General features: G+C 39.7%; 2 protein-coding genes across 8 annotated transcripts in view; one reads left to right on the top strand and one right to left on the bottom strand.

Moving 5' to 3' along the window:
* The window catches only part of LOC108149309 (rho GTPase-activating protein gacF), a 46,425-nt gene extending 35,025 nt beyond the window's left edge, over positions 1 to 11,400 (top strand). For 2 of the 4 annotated variants that reach the window (XM_041710488.1, XM_017276761.2), the window contains 5 exons: positions 7,375 to 7,482; positions 8,138 to 8,336; positions 8,399 to 8,577; positions 8,642 to 8,801; positions 8,967 to 11,398. In XM_041710488.1, coding sequence (XP_041566422.1) covers positions 7,375 to 7,482; positions 8,138 to 8,336; positions 8,399 to 8,577; positions 8,642 to 8,801; positions 8,967 to 10,084 — 1,764 coding nt within the window. In that variant the 3' untranslated portion in view covers positions 10,085 to 11,398. Of the gene's footprint in view, positions 1 to 7,374; positions 7,483 to 8,137; positions 8,337 to 8,398; positions 8,578 to 8,641; positions 8,802 to 8,966 lie in introns of all 4 variants that reach the window. The other 2 variants (XM_017276760.2, XM_017276762.2) reach the window with 2 other exon arrangements.
* A 2,261-nt stretch (positions 11,401 to 13,661) lies between these two features.
* Positions 13,662 to 24,708, bottom strand: part of LOC108149353 — a 45,010-nt gene continuing 33,963 nt past the window's right edge. For all 4 annotated transcript variants that reach the window (XM_017276845.2, XM_017276847.2, XM_017276846.2 and 1 more), the window contains 3 exons: positions 21,150 to 21,508; positions 20,051 to 20,522; positions 13,662 to 17,879 (listed from right to left, as the gene is read on the bottom strand). In XM_017276845.2, the coding sequence (XP_017132334.1) occupies positions 15,643 to 17,879; positions 20,051 to 20,522; positions 21,150 to 21,508 (3,068 nt within the window). In that variant the 3' untranslated portion in view covers positions 13,662 to 15,642. The remainder of the gene's footprint in view (positions 17,880 to 20,050; positions 20,523 to 21,149; positions 21,509 to 24,708) is intronic.

The following is a 24,708-nucleotide window of genomic DNA, read 5'->3' as shown; positions in this document are numbered from 1 at the left end:
TTTAACAATATTGCAGTGTCGAAGGGCAGGGTATCAATTTACTTACTTTCTGTAAAATAACAACCCACCACCCATAAAATTGCTTCGTGTATCCAACAAGCTAATCGCTAACTAACCGTAAGCTAAAGCACAAGAGTGAGTTCATCAAAAGTATCTTTGAACTAAGCACTGCTAAAATGCCTTATCGACTAATCTTCACAATGCCTTAATATACTAATACTTACATATTTTCTAAATGTTTTTAATGGCTTGTGGTTTTGGCAAAGTTTCTTGGAGCGAATTTAGGGGCAAATAAATTAAAATAATTTGATTTTCCGTCTTTTAAAAAAGCTGTACTTTCAAAAATGTAACCCCTAATTTGAAAGTTCGTATATCGGATTAATTAAATAATTAATATTTTACTGGTCCAATAAAAAGGTTTCTTTTTTTAAGACAAATAATTTGTTGTTAAATTGAAAAATAAATACAAATTTTCAAGGTGTTAAAATGAAAAAATATTTTTTTAGCGCATTTTGAATATATGGGGTTACATTTTATGTTAAAGACACTAAACTTCTTACAATTTTAAATGTAATTTTGAATAAGAAAAAGCTTAACATTTGCCAAACGAGTTAGACACCCACTTAAGTCAGGTTTTCTTTCCCAATCCTATTATAATTACTCAAAGAAGATCTACAAACCAGGCTCGAAGTGTATGTATCGTCAAGCTCAAAGTCTTCCATCCCTGAAAACCCATTCGTATAATTTTCCCAAAATCTTTTCGATGTGATTCTTCTCGCTCGCAACCTGTATACGTTCGTGTGGTAAGCTTAGCTAAGTGAAAAAACAAAAAAAAAAAAACAAAGAAAATAAAGGTCGCAGTAAGTAATCAATGGTAATACGACGAGGACTTAATCAATTTTCGGTGGCTAATGAAAGGCCTTGAAATGCCAGCCGAGAATAGCACAATTTGTGGTCAGCACTCGTGTGTGCACTTGAAAGGCTCGACTTAAACTTGGCTTCTTCTGTCAACTTGACTTACTGCCGTTTGTGGCCAAAAAGTTTCGGCTGCCACTGCCATAGACTATTTCCCCTATGTCAGTATGCTGGCCAAGAACAACAACAGTCGACAGTCGAAGGAAGGAAGGAAGGGACGTAAGAGCTCCGGAAGGGCGAAACTTTGCAGTGCAATGAAATGCAATCGAACGGAACCGAAAACCAGCGACATGCATTTTCCGTTCGTACGTCCTTTGTCCTTCGTCCCGCTCCATTGTTTTCCGCTACGAGAGCTTTTCGAGTGTCGTAGAGTGGCACAGCACTTTCAGCATTTTATTGCGAACAAATTATGTAGCATATTTTTCAGCGCGCTTTCTCCGCACTTTTCTAGATATTCGGGGGTTGATTTATAGTGTCGTCGCCAAATGTGAAATTGAGCGCAGAACGGAGACCTGATCGATGGTTTTCGCTATTTCTTTGGAATCTTTTTTCTTCATTTTTTGTAGTTTAAGCCAGCGACATGCGTTCAATTAACCCGGGTCTCTGGCAGACCGTTTGACATTTTCATTAGGCAAACAAAAGCAAAAGAAACTCGGCTGCGACGTTTACATTTCATGGCCGGATATCCGGCTGCAAAAAGAAAAAGCGAAAGAAATGTCTGCTTCCGTTTGAAGTCCGCAAAACTGGTATTCGCACACACACACACACACACACACACGCAGTTCACATTTAGCCGCAAAACGACTTTAATTTGCGGTGCCACTGGCGCTGGGTGAATTCCCTAGTACCCACCCTTCGTTTCCTTTGGCCAAGTCGCCATTGGATGGTCCGATTTCATTACACAATCTGCGCTTAAATGCTAACTTTTTCGGTTCCCCGGGTTCCGTTTGGGGCAACTTCGCCACTTTCCTTTGTGGCTTTGCCTTTAAATTGTTTTGTTGGCCAGTCGGGCAAATCTCTCCGGTTGGTTTTCTTGGTCCTTGAATGGGGATTTTCGCTCAACGTTGGTGCCTGTGAGCCCAGTCCCATGTGTTGCATGTGCTCCTATCGATTTGTGCGTCTTACGCGAATTGAATTTAAAATGAAATCAATTTTTATTAAAATGGGGATAAAACGTCTGGGACAAATAGAAGGACCAACACACATTTTAAAGTGCAACGAGTACTTGGTTAGATTAGAAAATGCATTTTAAGCATAATAATGGAATATAGAGGTATTCTGAACTGCATTTTAACATTATTTAAGTTGAGTGAGTGTGCTACAGAAATCTCTAGGGTTTGAATACTTATTATAAAGTTTTGTAAGAGTATGCAACAATATTTTTAAAATCAAAGGGTGCAATAGATTTATTTCAAAATTTTTGAAGTGCATACTTTTAGACACCTTTTAAAATGATTTAAAAACTCTGGTGATTTTTGCAGGTGTCAAAGTTTTCATACTAATTGATAGCTTTAATACTTTAAATACTTTAAATTATATTCCACCGGTTATCTGACCCTTGCTGGGTTATCACACTGCGGTCTCTTTGAAGTGTCCAAAGTGGAAAAGGACCCTGGGCATTATTTGGCCAAATGAACTGTTTCGAGCCGAGGCTTAATGCTGATTTGTGTACCAAGAGCGTACTGTTCCACATTCGCCCCGTGGCCCTGGCCATGTGCCAGTTTTCGGGGGGTGGGGGGTGAGAGCTCAACCGATTCGCCGCATAGGCCGTGGAGCAGCAGCAGCACCTTGAGCTGTAGGACATCGGCCGGAAACAAAGAAACATCTGGCTGAAGTGTGGCGAGAAGGGCAGCTTTGGCCTTTCAGTGTCGCTTAGTGAAATTGCCTGTAATGTCTCTGTGCCCCTGTCCCTGATGTCTCGCTGGCTGCTGCTGCATTGTCTAACCACAGCATAGCATTAGCCTCAGTATCTGCCACTGCCACCACCACTGCCACTGCCACTACCTCGTTCTTTACGACTTGGTCGTGTGTCAGCTTCAGCTGCGGCTGCTCCTGCATTTTTCATTAGCCTGCGCACTTTTTTTTCTTTCGGCCACGTTCCTTTGCTCTTGGCCCACCTGTCCGAGCATCCGTTCCTTGCGTTCTTCACCCCTCAACTGCCCCTTTGCGCTCATGCTGCAAGTGCATTTTGCACTTGATTCTGCGCCACTCGGCTCAAGTCGGTTGCTTTCTCCAGCAGCTGCATAATAAAATTGTACACGGGCCAAATCGCTGGGGCTGTCGGCAACTGCCTCCTTGGCTATATATGCTGGGATGTGACTATACGAGCGCTGTCACAGATTTGTTTTCAATTGTTCAAAGACTGAGATGTGGGTGTTAACAGATAATCTGGAATTTTAAATAAGAATAGCCAGCAAAAGAGGAGCATTGTATACTAGATAAGCAATGTGTTTAAGCTGTTGGGACGATTTGTATTTAGATTCAACACATTCAAGGATTTAAACAGGAGCAATTAAAGAAGTTGGATTACGTACCCTCTGCAAGAGAATAAATAAAACCATAACAAGACGTCAAAAACCGAGCAAACAAGAAAACCATTATCGGTTAAATATGTTTTAATTGATTCAACACATTACCGCCGAATAAAACACAAATTAACAGCCAGCCGCGGGCAGAAAAGCAAACCAAATTCTGCACTTAAACAAACAATCGATGAGCACGAATAAATTGCCGTCATTAATGGCCTACACTTCCTGTTCGCTGAGGGAAAATCGTCGACGAGTACATGTTAATTTTCGACGCCGCCAGCCAATTGCGGCAAAACAATTTATTGTTATACAATGGAAACAAAAATCAATGGCGATAATCACAATGGAAAAACCCCATGTCTCACTAATCTTTATATAAATGTAACCACTCTGCGGATAACGTTGGAGAGACCTTCAGTCAGTAATTGTCATTAATTATAGGGGCATTATTGCGACGCCGACATGTTTAATTAGGGATCTAGTTGTGATGTAGAAAAATGACCAAATAACTATCGAGCTGGAGCATTTCCGTGGAATTCTGAAACAATAAATTGTTCTGTTTTGGATGTTCTTGAAAAAAATATTTAAGGACTTTCCACTGGCTTAAAAAAAAGAGATTTGAAGAAACGATTTGGTTTGTTTTTTAAAAAAAGACAAGACTGATATATTTGCGGAAAAAAACCTCTTTAAGATGGAAAATTCGCGATTCGGAGAAGTCTTTTTCTTCTGACTTCTTGGCGAATTTCGATTTTCCATTAAGCTCCTTACACATAACATAGCCCACTTTCCTTTTATTGGCTTCCGTGTGCGGTGTTCATTAGCGGTTTGTCGCCTCCATAAGCCAGACCCGATTGAAAGCATTTTCGACGCTTTGTTGTAATTTTTACAACATTTCTATTATACGTACCTTTTGTTGTTATTGTTTATCCGCCAGCATTGCGTGAGTTTCGTTACACGTAAAGGTGAAGCTACTTTGAAAACAGGAGCTTGGGGCCCCGTATAAATAGCAAAAATCCATCGAAGGACCAGAGATATCGGCTAACCTCATGATTACAACTTTCCTGTGCGAAATATTGAAAATTGGCTAAAGGTGAAAGTTTAATGAACACATGGCGTGTGCGTATTCGCAGATATATTTTGATCAAATTAAATGGCAAATATTTGCTGAAAATATTCAGTAAGCCACGTGTCCCCATGGGCGAATGCGCAACATGAATAATTCACCGAAATCAAACAAAAGCAAATCAACAAACGAACTCTACTAAATCTATATTCAGCAATTTATGTAAAAAAAACTAAGAAAAATAATTATTTTGTAATATTTTAGTAAAAAAAAGTAAAAATATATGCTTATTGAAATTTTTATGTTATGTCTTGTGTTAAATTTTATAAAATGACAGAAATTAAGATTTAACTTTGAAAACACATACGAAACTTACAATACATTTTTAAAATGATGTCATCCTCTTTTGCTAACTATATAAAAATATATTAAATAATCAGACACATTAAAGCCTATTTTTTTTTAATATATTCGGGTTCTAAAGTTGTAATTTAGAGAAGTACGGTTGCAATAAGATAACTTAAATATTACAAAATACTAACACAATTATAGTTTACTTCAAACCAAAAATAATCTTGGCTCTTAAATTTATAATAATGATAATATTCTCTTATTAATTAATGCTTGCTACTTTTAGAAACATTAAAATCTAAATGTTGAAATTTCTTCGGGCTTAAAAGTTGTAATTTAGAAGCAGTTCGATTTCACTCAGCTGCTAAGGCCCCTTAACTTTCGAGTGGCGAGTTAGTCAAATATTTTGAAAACTTCCCAACGGGGCCACACCTCAGCCAACGGTCCTTTTTCGCCCAAATCCTTCCCGATACCCCCGCACTTCTCGTGCATCGCCTTTGAGTACGTGCGTTGCCTTTTTGACTCTCCATTGGCCTTCGGCGGAGTCTCCGCGTTGTTCGTCAATCAGCGTCGCAAATTTTTGATTACACCTACATTAAGTCAAGGGCAGGACAACAGTTACAGTTCCAGCTACAGCTACAGCTACAGCTACTGCCACTACCACTGCTACAGTTATGTGGAGCAGCCGATCGATACTTTCTCTCCACTTGCCTTTCGCCAGCTTTCTGTTTTTCTGGCGCTCGCTTTGTGTGACTGCGATTTTGCACACGAAAAGCAAACGAAACCTGAAAACGTGGCTCTACATACAAAGTCCATCATGTTCACTTATATACTTACACTATATAGTCACCCATATATATATCTGTTGGGTTTCCTTCCTCAATCGTATATAGGGCAGCCTGTTTTTGTGTCGTTTTATTTGCCTTATTACCGTCACGCAGCATATTTAGTGGCTGGCTTAGTGACATTGTCTTGTTTATAGTCGCGGATGGCTCTGAAGTCGGGGGTCTAGTCGCTCATTAGCCCGTCTACGTGCTTGGTCAGTGCACGTGTATGCAAATGTGGGTGGGCAGGTGCGGATGATGGCATCTATGACTCGGTGTCTTTGCAACTTGAACTGACATTGACATGTCCTTGTTTGATTTGCGACAAGTTTCAGGCAACTTAACGGCCAATAAACTTTCCGGAATATTAAGTATAATTCGCGGGTTGGCAATTGACCAATAAATTTTTTAAAATTTTTAAACAAAGATGAAGTGGCCGAAATAAATACTTTCCAAATGATAAATTGTATCTCAATTTTCTTGATAAACGTGAAGGATCAATACATGTCAAATTCATTTCAAATCAAAGTAAAATTCTATACGTCTATTCTATACGATTTAAAAAAAAAATTTAAAAAGAATTCCATGTATTTTTATGGGAAGTTTTTATGAAAAGTAATTTTTAAATATTTGCCTTTAAAGTCACTATCAATATATTTTGAAAATTTTAAAAATTTTAAGAAAAAATTAAGATAAACTAATTTTTTTCTAATGATTATATATTTTGAAGCCTATGTTTTTACTATGTAGCTACCGATAGGAAATTCCTGGCTTGCAAAATCTTTTTCGGTTGGCAGCAACTGTATTGTTTTATTTGTTTTAAAATAAACAATAGGTTTTTATTATCTCCACAAAGATAAACATTTAAACAGGATTATTTTTTATTAATCTCTTATTTCTGCATGGGCTGCGCTACAGAAATTATTTTGTGAACTTAAGCTGTTTGCAGAGCTGCATTGGGCATGCTGATTGATTGCCCTGAAAAATATGACTTGTGTCTTGAAGTGTCTTCCCCCCTTCTGCCATCTAAGTGTTCTACTCCTTTCAGTGTTCTCGTTTTTCAGTTAATGTTCCATATTTTCCATACCTACGTCTACCTTCCTCTCTATTTAACTATATTCTCCAATTACTTGCTGTTTAACTGTTTTTCGTTTTCATATCCTAACTGTTAACTGTTTTACTCCGATGTGCGTTTATGCCTTGAAATACCCCAAAAAAAACGAAAAAATTCCAACAAAATTGGCTACCAACTATATTTCCCATTGATGTTGTAATTGATGACAAGAAGAAAAACTCTTGGAACCAAATATAAATTCAGTATTCGGTTTGATAACCAAATTTGATTGCTTTTGCATTAGACGTTACTCTTGTGATGAGTTGTATTGTATGCTTTTGAAAAATATTCCTTTATATATATAAATATATTTTAATGATATATGTGTACTCCCCCTTAACCACAAACGAGAGACGATCTCACACAGCCCAAACTAATCACTGAACTGTATATATTTTCTATGCATCTGCCCCACCACCACCGCCAAAACAATAAAATTCCAATCGCCACTGCAACCACTGTGTGTGTTGTTGTCGTCGTCGCTTGGTGTCGATCTCCGTGCTATCGTTGTCACTCGATCACCTGACCTGACCTCTTGACCTCCCGGTCATCTGACCTCCTGGCCGAAAACCCCAAAAGTGCGCCCAAGGACGCGCCGCCTGGTTGGAGCGGGGTCGACGCTGCAGCGTCCAGGATCAGCAGCAGCAGCAGGCCACCTGCCATCGACGCTGGGTGAAGCGCAACCGAGTAAGTGCCACCACGAAGGACCTCCAAACGCCGTGTACATATTACCCATATACTTATATGACTCTACTTGTAACCCCTGACCTTCTAACACTTGCTCTCCTCAATGTCACCTTCCTTTCATGCACCACTTTCTCAATGTTCAGCGCATTCTCTGTTAGGTGAAGCAGGCAGATAATCCCTAATTTTAGTTACCTAAGAAGCTATCATATTCTTATTACTTTGACGGCTTAATGAACTTTGATTTTCATAACAAACCCTTTGTTTAATAACAACATTTTGTTAGGAACCACCACAAAAAAATCCATACCTCCAGGAAGGCCAACTGCAAAAACTCTTTAGAATTTATTAGGCTATTACATTTTTCGACTGTGACAGTACATACAATACATTTGGATTGAAATACAAAAAATACAAATTCTTATAAAGTGTTTAATGAATATATTGATACTAAATGTCATATGTCAAGGTTCTTCAAAAATTAATTCATTTTTAATGTTAAATATTAGTTTTATACTATCACAGATATTAATAATATATTTTTGGTTTAAGAACTAAAAACATTTCTGTTTGCCTTCCTGGAGCTGTGCTGCTATAACGAAATCTTCGTTTAAACCATTTAAAATCGTATATTGATAAAGTCCCTTTCCATTGGCAGATCCAAGACGCCTCTTTGGGCGGCTCGTCGGACGATGAGGACTTCCTGGGCGTTCTACGCGGTCCCAGCACCTTTGCGAATGCCTTCCTCTACGTGGGTCTGGGCACGGTGGCGCTGGGCCTCGTCATCGCATTCGTTGGCACCGGCGAGAAGGGCTTCAAAACCACGGAACTAAGACTTATAGGCCCCTCTCTCATAGGCAATGATACAGTTGATGAAACACTCCACTTTATCATGTACTCATAGTGTAATTCTTTGCAGGATTGGGCCTGATCTGTTGCATTTTACGCATCCTCTTCTGCATCTGTCCATCGCACTGCATCTCATCCAGCAAAAAGACGCGCAAGAAAAACGGCAACAAGATTGATGCGGATCATACAACTTCATTGCTGAGGAACGAGAGCAAAAGAGTTTCGATAGCAAGAGGACCCAGTTTTCAGGTTGTAATATCTCATATTTTGGACTACCAGCAGTTCGATAAACGTGCCTTATTCTATTTTGCAGCCCAAATATCCCATAGCTCACAAGCGCAGCCAGAGCAAAATGCTCAACGAGGGAATGGAGGCACTGCGCCAGATAGCCACCACCTCCTTGTTCATGCAGAACGAGCAGAAGACGGCCATCAATCGCGTGGTGCCGATCATCAACGAGCCGGATAGCGGTGGTAAAATCTTTCTCAAAAAAACCTAAACGTTATTTTTTATGTTAGGAAATTGATATCTTAAAAAATCTAAAATATATAGAAAACAAAAATCTGCATTGAAATAATTTTAAGAATATATGCTTGATTAATTACAGCTTTTCTGATAACATTTTCTTTTCTAAACAGATGCCCCACTGGAAATGAAGAAACTGCAGACGGCTCTGAATGCCTGCGAGATGAGTGACGAGGAGCAGGATCATGATCATGATAAGGATCAGGAGCAGCAGCAGCAGCAGCAACAGAAGCAGATTGCCAAACGTACAACAGCCACAACTGCCGTTACGAGTAGTACCAGCAAAGACCCAACATCAACATCAGCAGCAGGAGCAGGAGCAGGAGCAGCCACATCGAGGATAACGAGAGTTAGCACTTTGAGCACAGTGGACGAGAAGCCGGACAGCAAGTTGGTGCGACAAAGGGTGGCCCTGCAACAGCAGCGTTATCAGGAGCAACAGCAGCATCAGGTGACCAAGTCGCAGTCACTGTCCTCCTCCTCCACCGTGAAGGATTCGCTGGAGGTGGTGGAGGAGACGTCCCTGATAGATGCCAGCGATGAGGCATTGCAACCTGTTGCAGTTGCAGTTGCATCACCAGCAGCAATAGCAGCAACAGCAGGAACAGCAGCACTGCCCAGTAGCTGCAGCACGGGGGCGATACCACGGCTCAATCGGCCGGGCATTTCGACGGGGGCCACGCCCAAGACGACGACCACGACGACAACGCCCACCATAACGGCCCGGCTGCCCACGTCGCAGTCGCATCCGACGAGCTATGACCTGCCACCGGCCCTGCCGCACACCTATTCCGCATCGGCGACGGTCCGCGGACCGCTGGGCATGTCCATGAGCAGCTCCGCCGGCAAAGTGGTGGGCGGAACTGCCTTCACCACCACCAGCACAACGATAAGCCTGCTGCCGCTGCCGGCGCCGCCGGTGGCCACCGCAACAGCAGCAGCCAGCATTCCCGGCCAGGTGCTGGAGTCCAGCGGAGCCACGAGTCTGAGTCTGAGCCTAATGCGACCGGCCACCGCATCCGGTGTGGTTCTGGGCGGATTGACCACTTCATCGTTTACGACCGCTGATCATCTGAAATCACATCCGTCGTCCGCCGGATCGTTAATGGGGCGTGGCAGCAGCCTACAGTCCACAACGGCGGCGGCGACGGCGGCGGCATCATCCTCAACGGCGTCATCGAGCAAATTCGAGCCAGAATTGGTGCTCAGTCCGGCTAAACTTGGCCAGTAGAATTAAATGGGATTTAGTTACGATTTTAGTTAGCCACCAGGTCTATATATGTATGTATGTCTAGGTTCTAGGCGCGAGTATGTATGCAACAAAAGTGAGAGTGTCCGTATGAGTGTTTTAGAACTGTGTGTGCGTGTGTTTGAAAATAAGAACGAGTAGACTTTAGATACCTACATATGTACCCTAAAATCTATCTTTTGAATGTGCCACAAAGAATAGCTGAACCTCCAAGAAAGATCATGTTCTGTAACCATAACCAACAAAACTTTCAATTGGCTTTATAAACCTAAACCAGACTTTCCCTTTTAGAACATGATTCTGTCACTTCTTTTCAACCACAAAACACATTCAGTTTCTAAACTGTCTATTTCCCGAGGCTTACCTTGATTTCTCTGCCCTTCTTTTGGATGTATCATCCACTCTATAGCTCTCTAATGACTCTTTCCCGATCTTTTTAGATCTCTTCCTCAGGCTTCAGGTGGCAAAACAATCGCCCAAGTGCTCAGCAAAAAAAGTTGCCAACCTGCGCTGTTCTAAGCTATCCCAAATAAAAAAAACCAAAAACATAGCCAGGGTATTATAAAGTTTGTATACCAAACATATCGTTAACTAAATAAACAAACCAAACTAACACTATATATAATACGAAGCGAAAAAAAAAGAAGAAACTTGGAATGGAGATGGTCTACGTCCAAATTGACAGGAAACTTAAAAGAAAAGGGCCGAAAATAAACAACTACAAAACCAACTAGATATGTATTGAAAAATTTTAGAGGACCGCTAGACCCAAGCAAAGCTAAATGTGCAAACAATATATGGAATATGTACGGGTGCGTGTTTCTATAAAATCCAATCTAAAAACCCAAAGAGTTCAAAAAGTATTAGGCAATGGTGTTGAAAGAGCTCTACAACGTATACAAAATAGGAATTCTTAGTTCTGCAATAATTTCCATTCTAACAATGCTAAATTTTTAACTATTCAACTGAACTGTTATTTTTGCAAAATGTTCATGTCACTTTTTCGAAGCTTTTGCTAATTTCAAAATAAAATAGGTAATGGCTTGCTCTTTCAACTGGTATATCCGCCAGATAAGTGGGCCGAATGAAAAATAAAAACAAATGTAAACCGAATCCAATAGAATTGAATGTGGCCGTTAAATTAAAAACAAAATAAAGCGCAAATAATTAAATGTAACATCCCTGAAACAAAATGTGTAAGATGCATGTACAGCAAACAAAGCAGCAGCAAGACATAGAAAATTATAAACAAACATTATGAATTAGTATGTATGTATACTATATGTGCAGAAATTAAAATGAATTATAAAAGAACAAATTGTGTGAATTTATTAGGTGGGATCAGAATAGGTTAAAAAAATTTATTAATTTATTTATTTATGGTAAATAAATATCTCAATAAGTCAATTATCAAATAATCAAGATGAATTTTTGTGAATCGCACCAATTTAAAAAAAAAAGTCAACATATTAATTTACTTACTGAATTGGAGTTATCTAAAAATTTCAGAAATAACGCCTAAATACAGGCCACTCTTTTTGATTTGTGGTTTGAAACTCGACTGAAGTATTCCATTACGTGGTATGTAGATATGACGCAATTTTTACATCTGTTTCATTTTACACACATTTTACGTCTAGTTTTGTAAGCCAACACTAGGTGTCGCACAATATCTCTACAGGTTTGAAATCATTAACAGAGGCTTTCAAAAGTCAACATCTTAACAAATGGTAAATTTTATTCGAAATACAATGATACAGTTTCCGTGCAAAAGATACTTATACTTCTTTTGCTCACTGTATATCCTTACCACTCCCAGCCAAGCTTTAAAATCCCACCCTGCCAAAGTGAAATACTTCCAAAGAATTTGAAAAGATATTTTAGTTTATTTCACTTGTATGGGTTTAAACATGTTTTCCAAAGGGAGTTTTGTGTGTTCGCAATTCTTTTTTTTTATCTAGGTAAATATAAGTACAACGTGAAATATAAATTTGTATGCTAGACTTGATTGGGTGGCCTCGATTAGAGTTAATCTGTTGAAGTGAGCTGCCTTTGCTGAGGTCACTAAGCTGCTGTTAAGCAGAACTTCTCGCATATTTTCCATGGTCAGCGCTTAGAAAAAGATCTACTATAACAATAATATCGTATCAGTTTTCCTTATATGTGTGTGTTCTATGCGTGTATTTGTGTACCCATTACCAAACATTTCATTAGAATTCAATTCGTTTCAATTTAGTTCTCATCTTATCAATTCAGTCATGCCAAGCCAGAGCAGGGCTCTTCTAAAATATCGATCAGCGCTCAGTTCCAAAAATCATCATCTTTTTTTCGTGAATACCTAAAGTTGGGTCTTTGTTTCATTGTTGAGGATCTAAAAGTGCTACAAGGTTATATTTTGTTCAAATTTATGAATACATATTTTAAATACTTGTTTATCTATATTTGCTGCTGTGTGGGCACTACTACTGTTTGACATTGATTTCTAATTGATTAATCGTGCTTGAATTTCTAGGGATTAACATAGACACCAAAAAACATGATTACTTAATTGGTTGGTTTTGTTCGCTTGTTCTCCATTTCATTTTAATAATCGATTAAATTTTTATTGAAATTTGTATTGCCTCACTATATAAGCAGCTGCAATAAAGTATATTGAAGGCCTGTTCGGGCGGCATTCTGGGGGCCCCATTCAGTGCAATCTTTTGTTTGTTCTTTCTTCCTTAAAAATTCCTGATAATGCTTGATTTCCATTACATTCTCGCTTTGTATCCGTGTTATTAGTGGTTGTATTTTAAGCTGCTAAAAGTAAATATTACATTCGACAATGTTTTGCTACTTTTTGTTTGCAATTAATAAAACATTCCTTCAATTTAAAATGTTATTTGCGCATATCTTAAAAAAAAAATTTAAAACTAACCTTCAATTGTTTTTCACAATGTTTTCTGTTATACATTATTATCACACCAATTTATATGCTGGCGGGTTGTTAGTTGTCAAGTATTTGTTATCTTTATCGTGATGCACCTATTTATATAACACAAAGCTGATCTTGTAGAGGACAAAAAAGATTGAGTGCGTGTCAACGCTCACTTTCAACATTTTATCACCCTTGCGCTTCAGCGAAGCCTGTCTACCAACTATGAAATGCAAAGTAACCGCCACTGTGTACTCTTAGTACACATCGCGCATAATATGCCTGGGGCTGGGTTACGCCTCGTTCCTATTTATGTACAAAACACCGATATTCAGATAGCCAGTACCCTCGTTACTTAGCTACTATCACACACACTGACTGAACGTGTTGCTGCCGCATTGTTGCTTTGTCAGAGAGGTTTTACAACTAGTATCATAGCTATTTTGTGAGTATTGCTTCGATTTTATACAGGGTTTTTTTTGGTTACGCTAGACTTTCCTTACAATATTTATTGAATTATCTTCCACCTTGATCTTAAGCCATCTTGGGGGGTGGGGTGAAATAATAATTAGGTTTCCGTTTCTAATCAGAAATAGTTATTGTATTGATTGTGGTTGCAAAGGAAATAAAATAAAAAATCATAAGTTCTTGCTAAATATTTATTTATGTAGTACCCAATTGAAAGTGTATATATTGAAGAATCCTCCGGTGACACCGAAGTCATTCATTACACAAGTTAAAGTTCGGCATGTCTCTAGTTCGAAACTGTTTCATATTTGCTTTCAAATTAAGACTAGAAACTGGATCTTAATGTCTAAACTCTACTTTGAGACTGCACTTCTATATGGCTCGATAAAGTTACTTATTCATATATTTAATATGTGTTTCTAGGTAAAGTTCTGTGATAGGTGGCCGGCACAATTTCATTAGCAGGCATCGAACGAAGCGGACAAACAGACTTGTTTAAATATTTACAATGTTATGTGGACATGCCCGCACTTTGATGTAATCGTTTTGTTTGATCAACTTGGAATTGTTGGGACGGTACAAACAAGTGAAACCAACAAATCCAAGTTAATGGGTTTCCAAAAAAGAACGACAAAATACGAGAGATCGTGTAAAAGTTTGGCATTTTGCCCTAAAAGTTTATGCTATTTTACAAATATACAATATATGCATATGTGGATGTATATCTCTTATGATTTGATTTGACTTGTTGATTGCCTACGAGCTAATAATACCTTAGGTTTGCACTAAGATTTCCATATTGTATGTATGTAAGTATATGTGTATAAGTATAGCTATATATAAGTAATGTATACAATTGTATAATATTGCAATTTCCAAATGTTCAGTTTCATCATGATGTTTTTTGTATGTGTTAGGGATCGGGGTGTTTAAATGGGTCGAAGGTGGTGAACTGGGGGCGCAATGCTGCCACCCATATATAGATTACAATACAAAATTGCTTGTCTTCACTTGGTTAATAATAATATTACAATTTCTGTTGTCATTTCAAGGGCGTTTTTCGTCGTCCACAGCGACGTCTCATTTACAAAGTTGATCCCTATGCTAATACTACTTGCTACAAATATATGTGTAATTATATGTTACGATAGAGATTTTTCTTTTCGTTTTTTGTTAAGGTGTTCGATAAACCAGATTCAATTTCTGCTTGAACTCACAATACATAATTCGTTTAGTTTTAGTGTCTACTGTTACGAAACGCAAAATAAGATATTTTTCTCTTCTCTTCTTGTGTGTGTTTTTTGTGCATCAGCGCCATACGACTTGCATTTAATATAGTTTAAATTATTAAATATTACTCCAAGCTCCTCTAAGCCAAGGTCAAAGGGCAGACAGGAAAATGAATTCTCTTTAAATTGGGAAGAGCCTTCACAGATTAATGACTACATTCTTACAATGGTGCTGCAACCATTTCTCAGCATTGTATACAAATTAAAATATAAATTCATTTGATTTAGTGGCTCGTCGCTCTTAAAGCCTATCCCAAAAAATTGTTCAGATCTTAGACAAAGCCTTGCAACGAATAAATGGTTTTATTCCAATATTGTCTGATTAAATATTATCTTTTCATTATCTTGTACTCGAAAAAATTCTCTTGGATATGACTTTAATCCTGCCATCAATCAAAGTTAGGGGTACTATCTTAAAACTGTTCAAACACAAAATCAATCTCAACTAAATTTCAATTCAATTGAGGAATACGACATTTATAAGGCGATATAAAAGGTAAATAATGCTTGAATTTAACTCTTCATGGAAATTATAACATATCGTATACAAAATGTTTTTTTTTACTGAAAATCACACATTAAAAACAAAGTAAAATATTTTTTCCTTTTTAAAAAATTAAGCGCAAATTACAAAGAGTATAAAATAACATAAATTAAAGGTTCTAGTGTATTAGAGTTTCCTTCTTGAGATTGAGTAACTATGAAAATAAATAAAAATACTTTCGAGTACAAGACAATAAGAAGGCCTTGGATAGGATCATATGAGACAGGCCATTCCTTCTTTTCCCTTGTTTACCCTTTGTTCATTGGCGTCTTTAAAACAGGCCCTTGGCGCCGGCAAACTTACGTCGCCGGAATCACATGAGTCATCATTTGAGCGTATTGTAAATGTTATCCTCGCCGGCCAGCTCCACGGTGGTGATGTGGGCAGCGTGTCGCTCGCCCAGCGGCTCCTCGCCCAGGTACACGGTGTGGTAGCTGATGGCGCTGCTCTTCACCGCCGTCGTCGTCGCTCCATTCACCTCGATGCGGCTGACGGACTGTGGTCCGCCGTTGACCGAATACTTGAGCGAAGCGTAGTCCCCGTCGTCGTCCTGCACATGAGTTAACTGAGTGGTGCCCGAGAAGGTGTCCGCGGTGTGCGATGGACAGATCTCCGCGTATATATTCTCCTTGATGTAATCCACGGCCGGAACTGGCCTGTTGGCTGCCTCCGATCGCAGACAGCCGCCGCCGGCGGATATTACCAGCGAATCGCGCACACTCGAGTACGGGAGATCGTCTTCCACCAGCGAGGCTGGCGAAATGGGCAGGTGATTGAGTCCGCCACCCAAAAGACAAACTCCACCCGCTGCCCTTCTTCCGGTGATGGGCTCCTTGGCCAGCGACTGCTGTTGTGCCTTCAGCAGCATCAGATGACGCTTCTCCTTCTCCGCCTCGTGAAGCTGCAACTTTTGTGGCAACGCAAAAAGGCGCAACTGATGCAAGCTCGACGATGACTTGCTGTACTGCCGCGTCTTCACATGGAACTCATTGTACAGCTTCTCCGTGATGAAGGACTGTGGCGGTGGTGTCTGGTTCTCCACATCCTCCAGCTCGGTACCCGCCTCGCTGATGGCATCCGTGTGATTGTGGCTGGCCAGCAGATCGGGACGCGGCTTGCACTGGCCATTCAGCAGCTCGATGTCCTGCAGGGACATGGACTTCTGCAGCAGCGTGTCCAGCGATTTGGGCTCCATGGTGGTCAGCATTGTGGTCTCGGTGTCGGAGGCTGCTGTGCTGTTCAGCGAGATGCCATCCTGATCCGGCTGCTCGGGATCCGAACCGAAACGCTCCTGCAGAAGCTTTGACATGTCCGTATAGCGCTCCATGCTCATTCGCTTGGCCTGCTCATCGAGATCTAGTTCAGATTGCTGTTTCTCCACCAGTTGCTGATGCTGCTGCTGTTGCTGCTGGTGCTGGTGGTGCTGGTGGTGCTGCTGCTGGGTATGATGTTTGCCGAACCACTTCTTCTTGGTGGACTGGAACACGCTCATGCGTTCGGAGATGCGATTCAGACTGGATTCCGACTGAGCTGCCACAGCAGCCGCCGCCTCTTTGGCCTCCAGATTCTCCAGATCGGATTTGCTGAGGAAGATAATGGAGTCCTCTTTCTCGTGCGCCGCTGCCATGGTGCTCTTCTCACGCCTCAAGATCTTTGGAAAATGCAATGGCTTCAGGATGCGTAGGCCCTCGCGATTCTTGCTTGCCGAACGTTCCGATCGCTGAATCAACTCAATCTCCACCAACTTCAGGAACGGATCGCAGTTGAATTGGCAAAACTTGAGCATATTCTGTACATTCGTGTTGGCCAGCATCCGCTGCTCGGAATCAAAGCCCAGATAACTCTTTACCAGCTGCATGTCTCGACTGGGATAGAACTTCCTTAGCTGCAGCGGCGTCTGGGAGTCCACATCCTCAATGGAACAGCCCACCACCACATCCTCCTTGCTCACCTGACTAATGCACAACTGCTCGGGGATGTCGGGAGCGCCGGGACCCGAAATGTAACGCAGTGTCAGCGGCAACTGCTTGGCCGCCGTTACCAAGGCACCCAAACGATGCACACACTCCGGATTTAGCTTGCGCTGGGCATCGCCCAACTTCTGCAGCAGCTGAGGGATTCCCGGCTCGATCTCGTAGAACTTGCCCTTGGTGGACAGTGGGACGTACATCACCTGCCGGTTCTCGTTCAGCAACTGAGCGTACCGATTCTTCTCCTTCTCGCGTCCCATGTAGCCACTGCCATGAGACTTGGACACATTAATGTTGCCATGCTGCGACATATTGTTCTGGCCCTGCTCCTGTTTCCCATCCTCGAAGACGGCCAGCAGACGGAACACCTGTCCGCCCCTGGCCGTCGTTTTAACATACTGCGGACGACCCTTGATTATGGGCAGGCAGCCCTCGTGCGTGGGACTACTGGCACTGCTGGGCGAGGATTCGGTAAACGCCGGCATGTTGTCCACCGACACGAACTTGTAGACCCGTTCCCGCACCAGCTGTATCAGAGATCCGTACTGCGTGGCCGTGGCCAGACCCTTCTCGCTCAGCAGCGAAAAGTAACCTGCGGTAGAAGACATTGAAACATAAGTTTAAGTAGACGTTAAGAAAACTCTCTTATTAGAGAAAATGCAATTGATCTTGCCTTCTTATTTTTGAAAAGAAAGCAAACTCTTTTTCATTATATTATTAGTACCCTTTTACTAGGGAAAATGCAATCGATCTGTAGTGTTCTTCCTTCTTTTTAAACATAAATTCTTATTTGTTTACTGATAAGAATGATTTTTAGTAAATAGTCATGACTGTAGTTGATGTAAATAAAATTCACATTCAAAAAATCCTTTCTTTCTTCAAGACATAGCAATAAAATTGAAAAATATTTCAAATTTGTTCGATTTTAAAATCTCTTTGAACACGACAGACATTTAGATTTCTGCCACTGAACAAATCTGTTTAACGTCTAAAATCTTAAAACCAATTTTTCGACAGCTGACAGCTTTGCACTGAATTTGCAATCCAAAAATGAGTACAATAAAAATAAAACAAATAACTTGACGTATGGCTGGCAGTATACCATTGGGCTTTATCTTTTCAAATATTGCTTAAAACGGATCATACGAAAAATTTTGGCAAGAATGACATACATTTGACTAAGTGAAACTGCATTTGGCAATATTTAGTCAATCTATAATTTAAATAAAACTAAAAAATTTATTTAAAGTCCATTTAAATGCCCAAATTGTAAAGTATATGTATTAAAGAGTCTATTAATCATTTCACTTAGTTTAATTCGTGGCACTGAGTGAAAAAAAATTAAAAAAAACAACAAAAAAATGTATCGTAAAGATACTAATGCAATCAATGTCGAGAGCAATTGAATCAACACAAGGAAAATCCAATATGGACGTGCAAATTGAATCACTCCAATTTGCCATCCAGTTTTTTGTTCCGGACATTGCAAGCCTAATGAATAAAATGATTATACCCAGCGCCAGTGAGTCTATAAATTGGCAGATTGCATAATATTTGCACACATTGGTTTACATTGCGCCTCGGCAAACGGCTGTGAAAAGTCACATGGCGTAGCGAGTTGAAACAATGGCTGACCGCAGTTCGGGGGATCAGAAAGTGGGTGGTGGTGGTGGTAATGGTGGTGTGCCACCGAAGAAGTTACCACTAGCTGCCTGCCTGACTGACTGGGCCAAAAAAAAAAAAAAAAACAACCGACACTGGAACCCCGAGTGTAGAGCCCATTATTGCATAACGCCTGATGAGCAATAGTTGCGATTACTTTTCATTGTTGAACTGTGACTGTGTCACGCAAATTGCAAAAACAGCGGAGTGCGGGTGTGTGGGGGGGGGAGGTTACAAATATAACATGTGTATGGATGGTGTACTTGGTAACCCTCGCACTGGGAGATCGCAGTTCGCTTGAGTGACTCACTAAGTGAGTTAGTTTGTTACGACTTGACCGTGTAATCAGGCGCAATAAGTATCTAAACGCATTCGTCATGAGAATACTAAACTATGCCTTTAAAGAGCTCCGTCTGGATTATGTAAATGGGGGGGGGGAATGCGACTATAATCTACCGTGTTCGTGCCAAATCAGTCACTGGGTGTTTTTTTAAACCAGTCGGTTATGCCCTTAGCTACTGCCAATAAGCGCATCAATCGGTGGGTCATTGAAGTTAATTTACCATAAGCAACAAATTAACCTCCCCGATGCAAATGACAACTTGTTTGGGGCCGCCCTTGTCAGAGGAAAATTATTCTCTCATCTCAGCTGTGAAAAATGTATCTTAAACTTTTTGAATATAATTACCTACACCTCACAATGAAATGCAGATAATTAAACAGCATTCTTATAAGCTTAAACACAATCAGGTTTCATAATGTTTCCAATTTAACTGATTATTTCAACAACCAATTTTAATAGTTTGACTAGATTGAGTTAATTATTGAAAATCTGACTTTTTGAAATTGTTTATAATTGGTTTGCTTATTGATAATAGTTTTTAATTTAATTATTAGGAGTTTTGGCTTGGATAAAATGTTGCTTATATCTATACAAAATTGTGGTTTTTCTATCAAATTAGTTTTACCAGTTAACTTTTCTAGAGTTTAAAATAAAAAATCAAATATTTTTAATACTTTAAACATAAAATAACTTTAAAACAATGATGTCAAACATTTTGGTATTGCAGCTTAATTAAATCATCAATTCGTAAAACTCACCCGGAAACTCCTGTGGAATGAGCACAGTCTTTTTGCGCTGCGAAGCCTGAGTTTTGGCATTGTGTCCGTGGTAGATGTTGCGCTGTCGCACCAGCCTGTAGAGCAGAAAGAGCTCATCGTGGCCGGGTGGGGTGCCACCATGGCTGCTGTGGCGACTGTTGTTGATTTGGTGTCCAGGACCCGAACCAGAACCAGAACCAGGACCAAAGCCAGTTCCGTTTCCGGTCCCGCTTCCTCCGCTGGACAATGAATGGGTACCGGTGCCGGTGCCGGTGTCAATGTTGCCACCACCACCACCACCAACCGGATTCGCTCCCGTCGAGGAGCTGCTCGAAGCCGCCGTGGAGGAGCCATGCGATGAGCTGGACTGCAGAGTTTCGTTGGAGTTCTTGCCAGCATGCAAGATGCGGACCACACGGGGCAGGGGATTCCGCTCGAGAAACACATCGGCAGGCAGCGCTTCCTGCTGCGACTGAAAGACAATTACAAAGTATTAAAACAATTTTATCGAGTAATTATACTTATTTCGTATTTTAATCCAATTATGTATATATAAATAACCATTACCTTTAATTAAACAGAATATTTTAAATAAATTTAAAGCAATTAAAAAATTAACTGGCACAAGCCTTAAGCTAAATTGTCATGAAATGAATACTCCCAACGTCTTTTGAGGTTTTTTGCCAGCTAATGATTTTTTGCAAGATTACAAAACCAATTGACGTCAGATATTGTACACCAAAACAAATTATTGATTAATTTAAAAATAAACTGTTTTTAAAAAATTTATTCATTAATATTACTTAATATAGAAACGAATAAAAAAAATATAATGAATCAAAAAAATTAAAAGACCTTTATGATCACTAAAATAAATAACAAACCAAACTAAAAATTCAAAAATCCAGAATATAAGTCATTAAATGTGGCCATTATATATATTGTGAAAAAATATATTTAAATCGGGATCTTTGTTGGATTTATAATTTTGTTTTCAGAGTTCTTCAGAGTTATGTTATTAACGTTTATATTATTGGATTTATTGATCTCTCTCTGTATCAAGTCGTATGCCTGTGATGTAAATTTGATTAAATCTTACCTCGCTGCTGCCCTTGGAGGCCTTGCTGTCGCCGGTGGAGTAATCGCCGCTGCCATTGAGTCCGCCACAGAATCCGGAATAGCCGCCGCCACCTGCTCCACCCGCCAATCCTGATCCCGCTCCGCAACCCGCTCCTCCTCCTCCCAATCCGTAGGTGCTGTTGTTGGCGCTGCCGCGCAGGCGTCGCTCCAAGCGCTTGTTCAACTCGATTTCATTGCGGCGGGCCAGACGGGCGTTCTCGAAATCCGCCACCGAGAACATATTGGAGCTGGTGTCGTGGGAGTTGAAGCGACGCAGCTTCGGCTTGCGCGCCCCAGCGGCCAAATGGTGGCCGTGATGGGCGCCAACCGCCGCTCCACCTGCAAAATGAAATTAAGGTAGGAAAAATATACATATGTATAAGAAACGCAACGAGGAGTAGCACATTGTGCATCGGTGAGGTAATCGCATAAATATAAATGCACATGTGAGTGTCTAATTGCCACCCGTTGTCTGCAGTGGGAAAAACCCACACACCGTCGTATCAACTTCCACATCTACAATACAACGAATATAGCAGAGCTATATACCCCAAGCCAATTTCAGTTGGCGTGACGCAACTGAAAGGCAAGTGGTTCAAAACTGTTGCTAAGCGCAGCTAATTTTCAGTCAACGGTCAACGAGACGATGACACACAGTGGGCAAATATCGTCACAAAGCGAAACCGCAAAAATTAACAAGAATTTTCGCAATAGAAAGGAAAGAATTGTCGAAAGATCTTGGGCTGAATTTTAAGTGGGAAAATCGAACTTTTATCGCTCAAGTCGGACATTTTTAGACTAAAATAAATTAAAACTACTGAATACCTGGCATCTGCACACAGCATTCTCTCTCTCTCTCGACTTTGTAATACAAAGTTTCAAGGCTACCGAATCAAAAATATCTGAATAAATTAAAACTTGCAGTTTCGCAGATCACACAAAAGTTGCTTTTGAATTATTGACTATTTTACTCTTAATTACTACATTGTCAGTTTTTTAATGTAATAGTTTAAATTTAAAGACTACTGAATTGACAGTTTATTTACCATTGTAGTTTAACTTTGAATACAGCTAAAGTTGCTATATTTGATCTCGATTCTATAATTCAAAGTATATATTTGCACTCCATAACAACGTCTACGCAAACAAATTTCCCACTAACAAGACTTTATTTGCACTTCAAATATATTTACTATCAGCTAATTGATACTCAATCTTTGCTTTCGACGTACTCTTATGGTTCATTAAAACTAACTACACAGCTCGTTTGGTTTATGCCAAGTTTGACAATTAAAAAAATCTCCAAGTGACAACTAAATAATCTTAACATTTTTTTTATTTCAACATGGTATAATGTTTCGTTATCGAAATCAAGACGGGTCAACGTTCTATTGTGAGCTATTATCAAATAAATTTCATTATCGATCAATACACGTCATCCCGAACTTCCGGTTTTTTGATTATTTTTTGAATGCGCATTTGTAAAGAATTTTTTTTTGCGTTAATATTTTTGATTGCGCAGCAACAGATTTATTTTTGTTTCATGCGGTGCACTGAATTTAATATTAAGGAAGAACCCTCGAAACATTGAGGTCTATGACTTGAACATTTTAAGGTCAAATGTTATTGAAGGCGCAACAGATCCGATCGGATCGGATATCGAGGTATTAATAAAAGAAGTCAACAACTGGAAGCGATTAACGGGGAATAGCTAGGCAGACAACACAAAAAGATAACACCCCCATGGGCAAACATCATATATTATTTTCGTTATCGGACCGACATCCACAAAAAACCAATTGTCTGTCGCCTCAACAATGCGCATGAAATCACTTAGCCTTTTTATTTCTGTTAGTTTTGATAGGATAGAGTGAGTGTGTGTGTGTGTGTGTGTGTGTGTGTGTGTGAGTGAACTTCAAGCGGTGCAATTAAAAAGAGATATCGCGATTTTTGATTGCTCATTGTTCGATTGGGGCCCATGGTGCGATTTGGATCCGCTGCTACCGCTGATTGGTGGTCGGCGGCGCATTACTCACTTTAATTGCGCACATTTGGCTTAATTTTTCGCCCCACACACAATACACATTTAATAAATGCAGGCGAGGGCAAAATCACTAAAACGTTTTGTGAAATTGTGCTTATCTTTTGCGAAATATCAATTGCAGAGTTTGCGAGTGAGCGAGAGAGAGTGAGTGAGTGAAAGAGAGGGAGGAAGGGAGAGGAGGCAGTGTGTAATCGTCACGTTTCGTGTGAAATTACGCGAAGCGACGCGCGCGCCTTGGCAAAAAAAAATTCACCATAAAGACGACACCGACCCACCAGCTAGCTTAAAAAAGAAAAAAGCTTTCTTCTGGTTTCGAGGCTTAAAATACCCTTTCAGGGCAAAATCCATTGTGCGGGTCTTGAATTCCCAGGAAGTATAACTGCAAAGTTTTTTATGAAACATAGGTATACAAAATAATGTATGTATCTTTCTATCTCAGATCGTACTGCTATAATTGTCCAATGTGTATAAAATATTCAAAACCAACACAATTTAAGGTAAAAAAAAATACTTATTTGTATTCAATTAACAGCAATTAGCAAGATTTTGTTTTATTCAAAACTGTGTGTAACTAGTTCTTTTAAAAAATTTGTATCATCCGCTACTTTTAAGTTCATTTATGGTAAATAAAAACAACAAAAAACCTGAACCATTTATGGTTCATATAAATACAGTCCTCTCCAATTTATAGTGTTCTTTTTAAATTTATACCCATTAGATTTATCTTTTAAACTCTTATTGCTCAGAGTATTGATTTTTCTTTCAACCAAACTAGCTGGCCATAAAAATAGCACATGTTTCGGTTTTCACTTTCAAACGTTTTGCTTGATTTCGATTTGCACCAAAATAAATATTTATACTTTTTGGATTCGCTTTTCCTAAAGCTGAGTACAGACAAGCTTCAATAAGTCGAACCAAAACCAAAATTTTACTTTTATATTAACCTTTAAATTGGTGTGTTTATTAAAATTATATTTCAGTTTTTTTTAATTAGAATTCCGAGTGTAGATGCAAAACTTGGCTCATTTATTACTCGTCATTAAAATCTATGACAGGTAAGCTTGTACGTTATACGAGGTAGGAGTATACGGTCTTTACTCGGCATAAAAAATGTAATTACTGTTCTACTTGACTTTGTACTCAAATGTGTGTGGGTGCTATAATGGCTTAATCTTAAGCGGGATTATAGCCTTTTTATAAATATCTATGTATATATTTGCAGCTGCAATCTGTTGGTCTAAATTACTTTAATTAATTACGCAAATGCTAAATACTTTAATTCAATTTACTTTTGCAAGAACATTTAAGAGACGGTCTACATTGATGTTCTAAATTACCATACCCCTTATAGGAAGGGCATAAAAAAAACTAAGGCGACGTCATTTGAGCAAACAAAAAAAACCTCAGCGCACTCTTCTCTCCTCTCCCGCTTGCTTGGAGCGCGTGCCTTGTCTCCCTCGACCACTACCTCTCTCTCTCGCTGCCCCCGCCGAGC

This window comes from Drosophila elegans, unplaced genomic scaffold (assembly GCF_018152505.1).
Source record: "Drosophila elegans isolate 14027-0461.03 unplaced genomic scaffold, ASM1815250v1 contig_814, whole genome shotgun sequence".
Taxonomy (NCBI): Eukaryota; Metazoa; Arthropoda; class Insecta; order Diptera; family Drosophilidae; genus Drosophila; species Drosophila elegans.
Note: the sequence above shows the minus strand (reverse complement) of the source record. Positions and strands in the feature narration are given on the sequence as shown.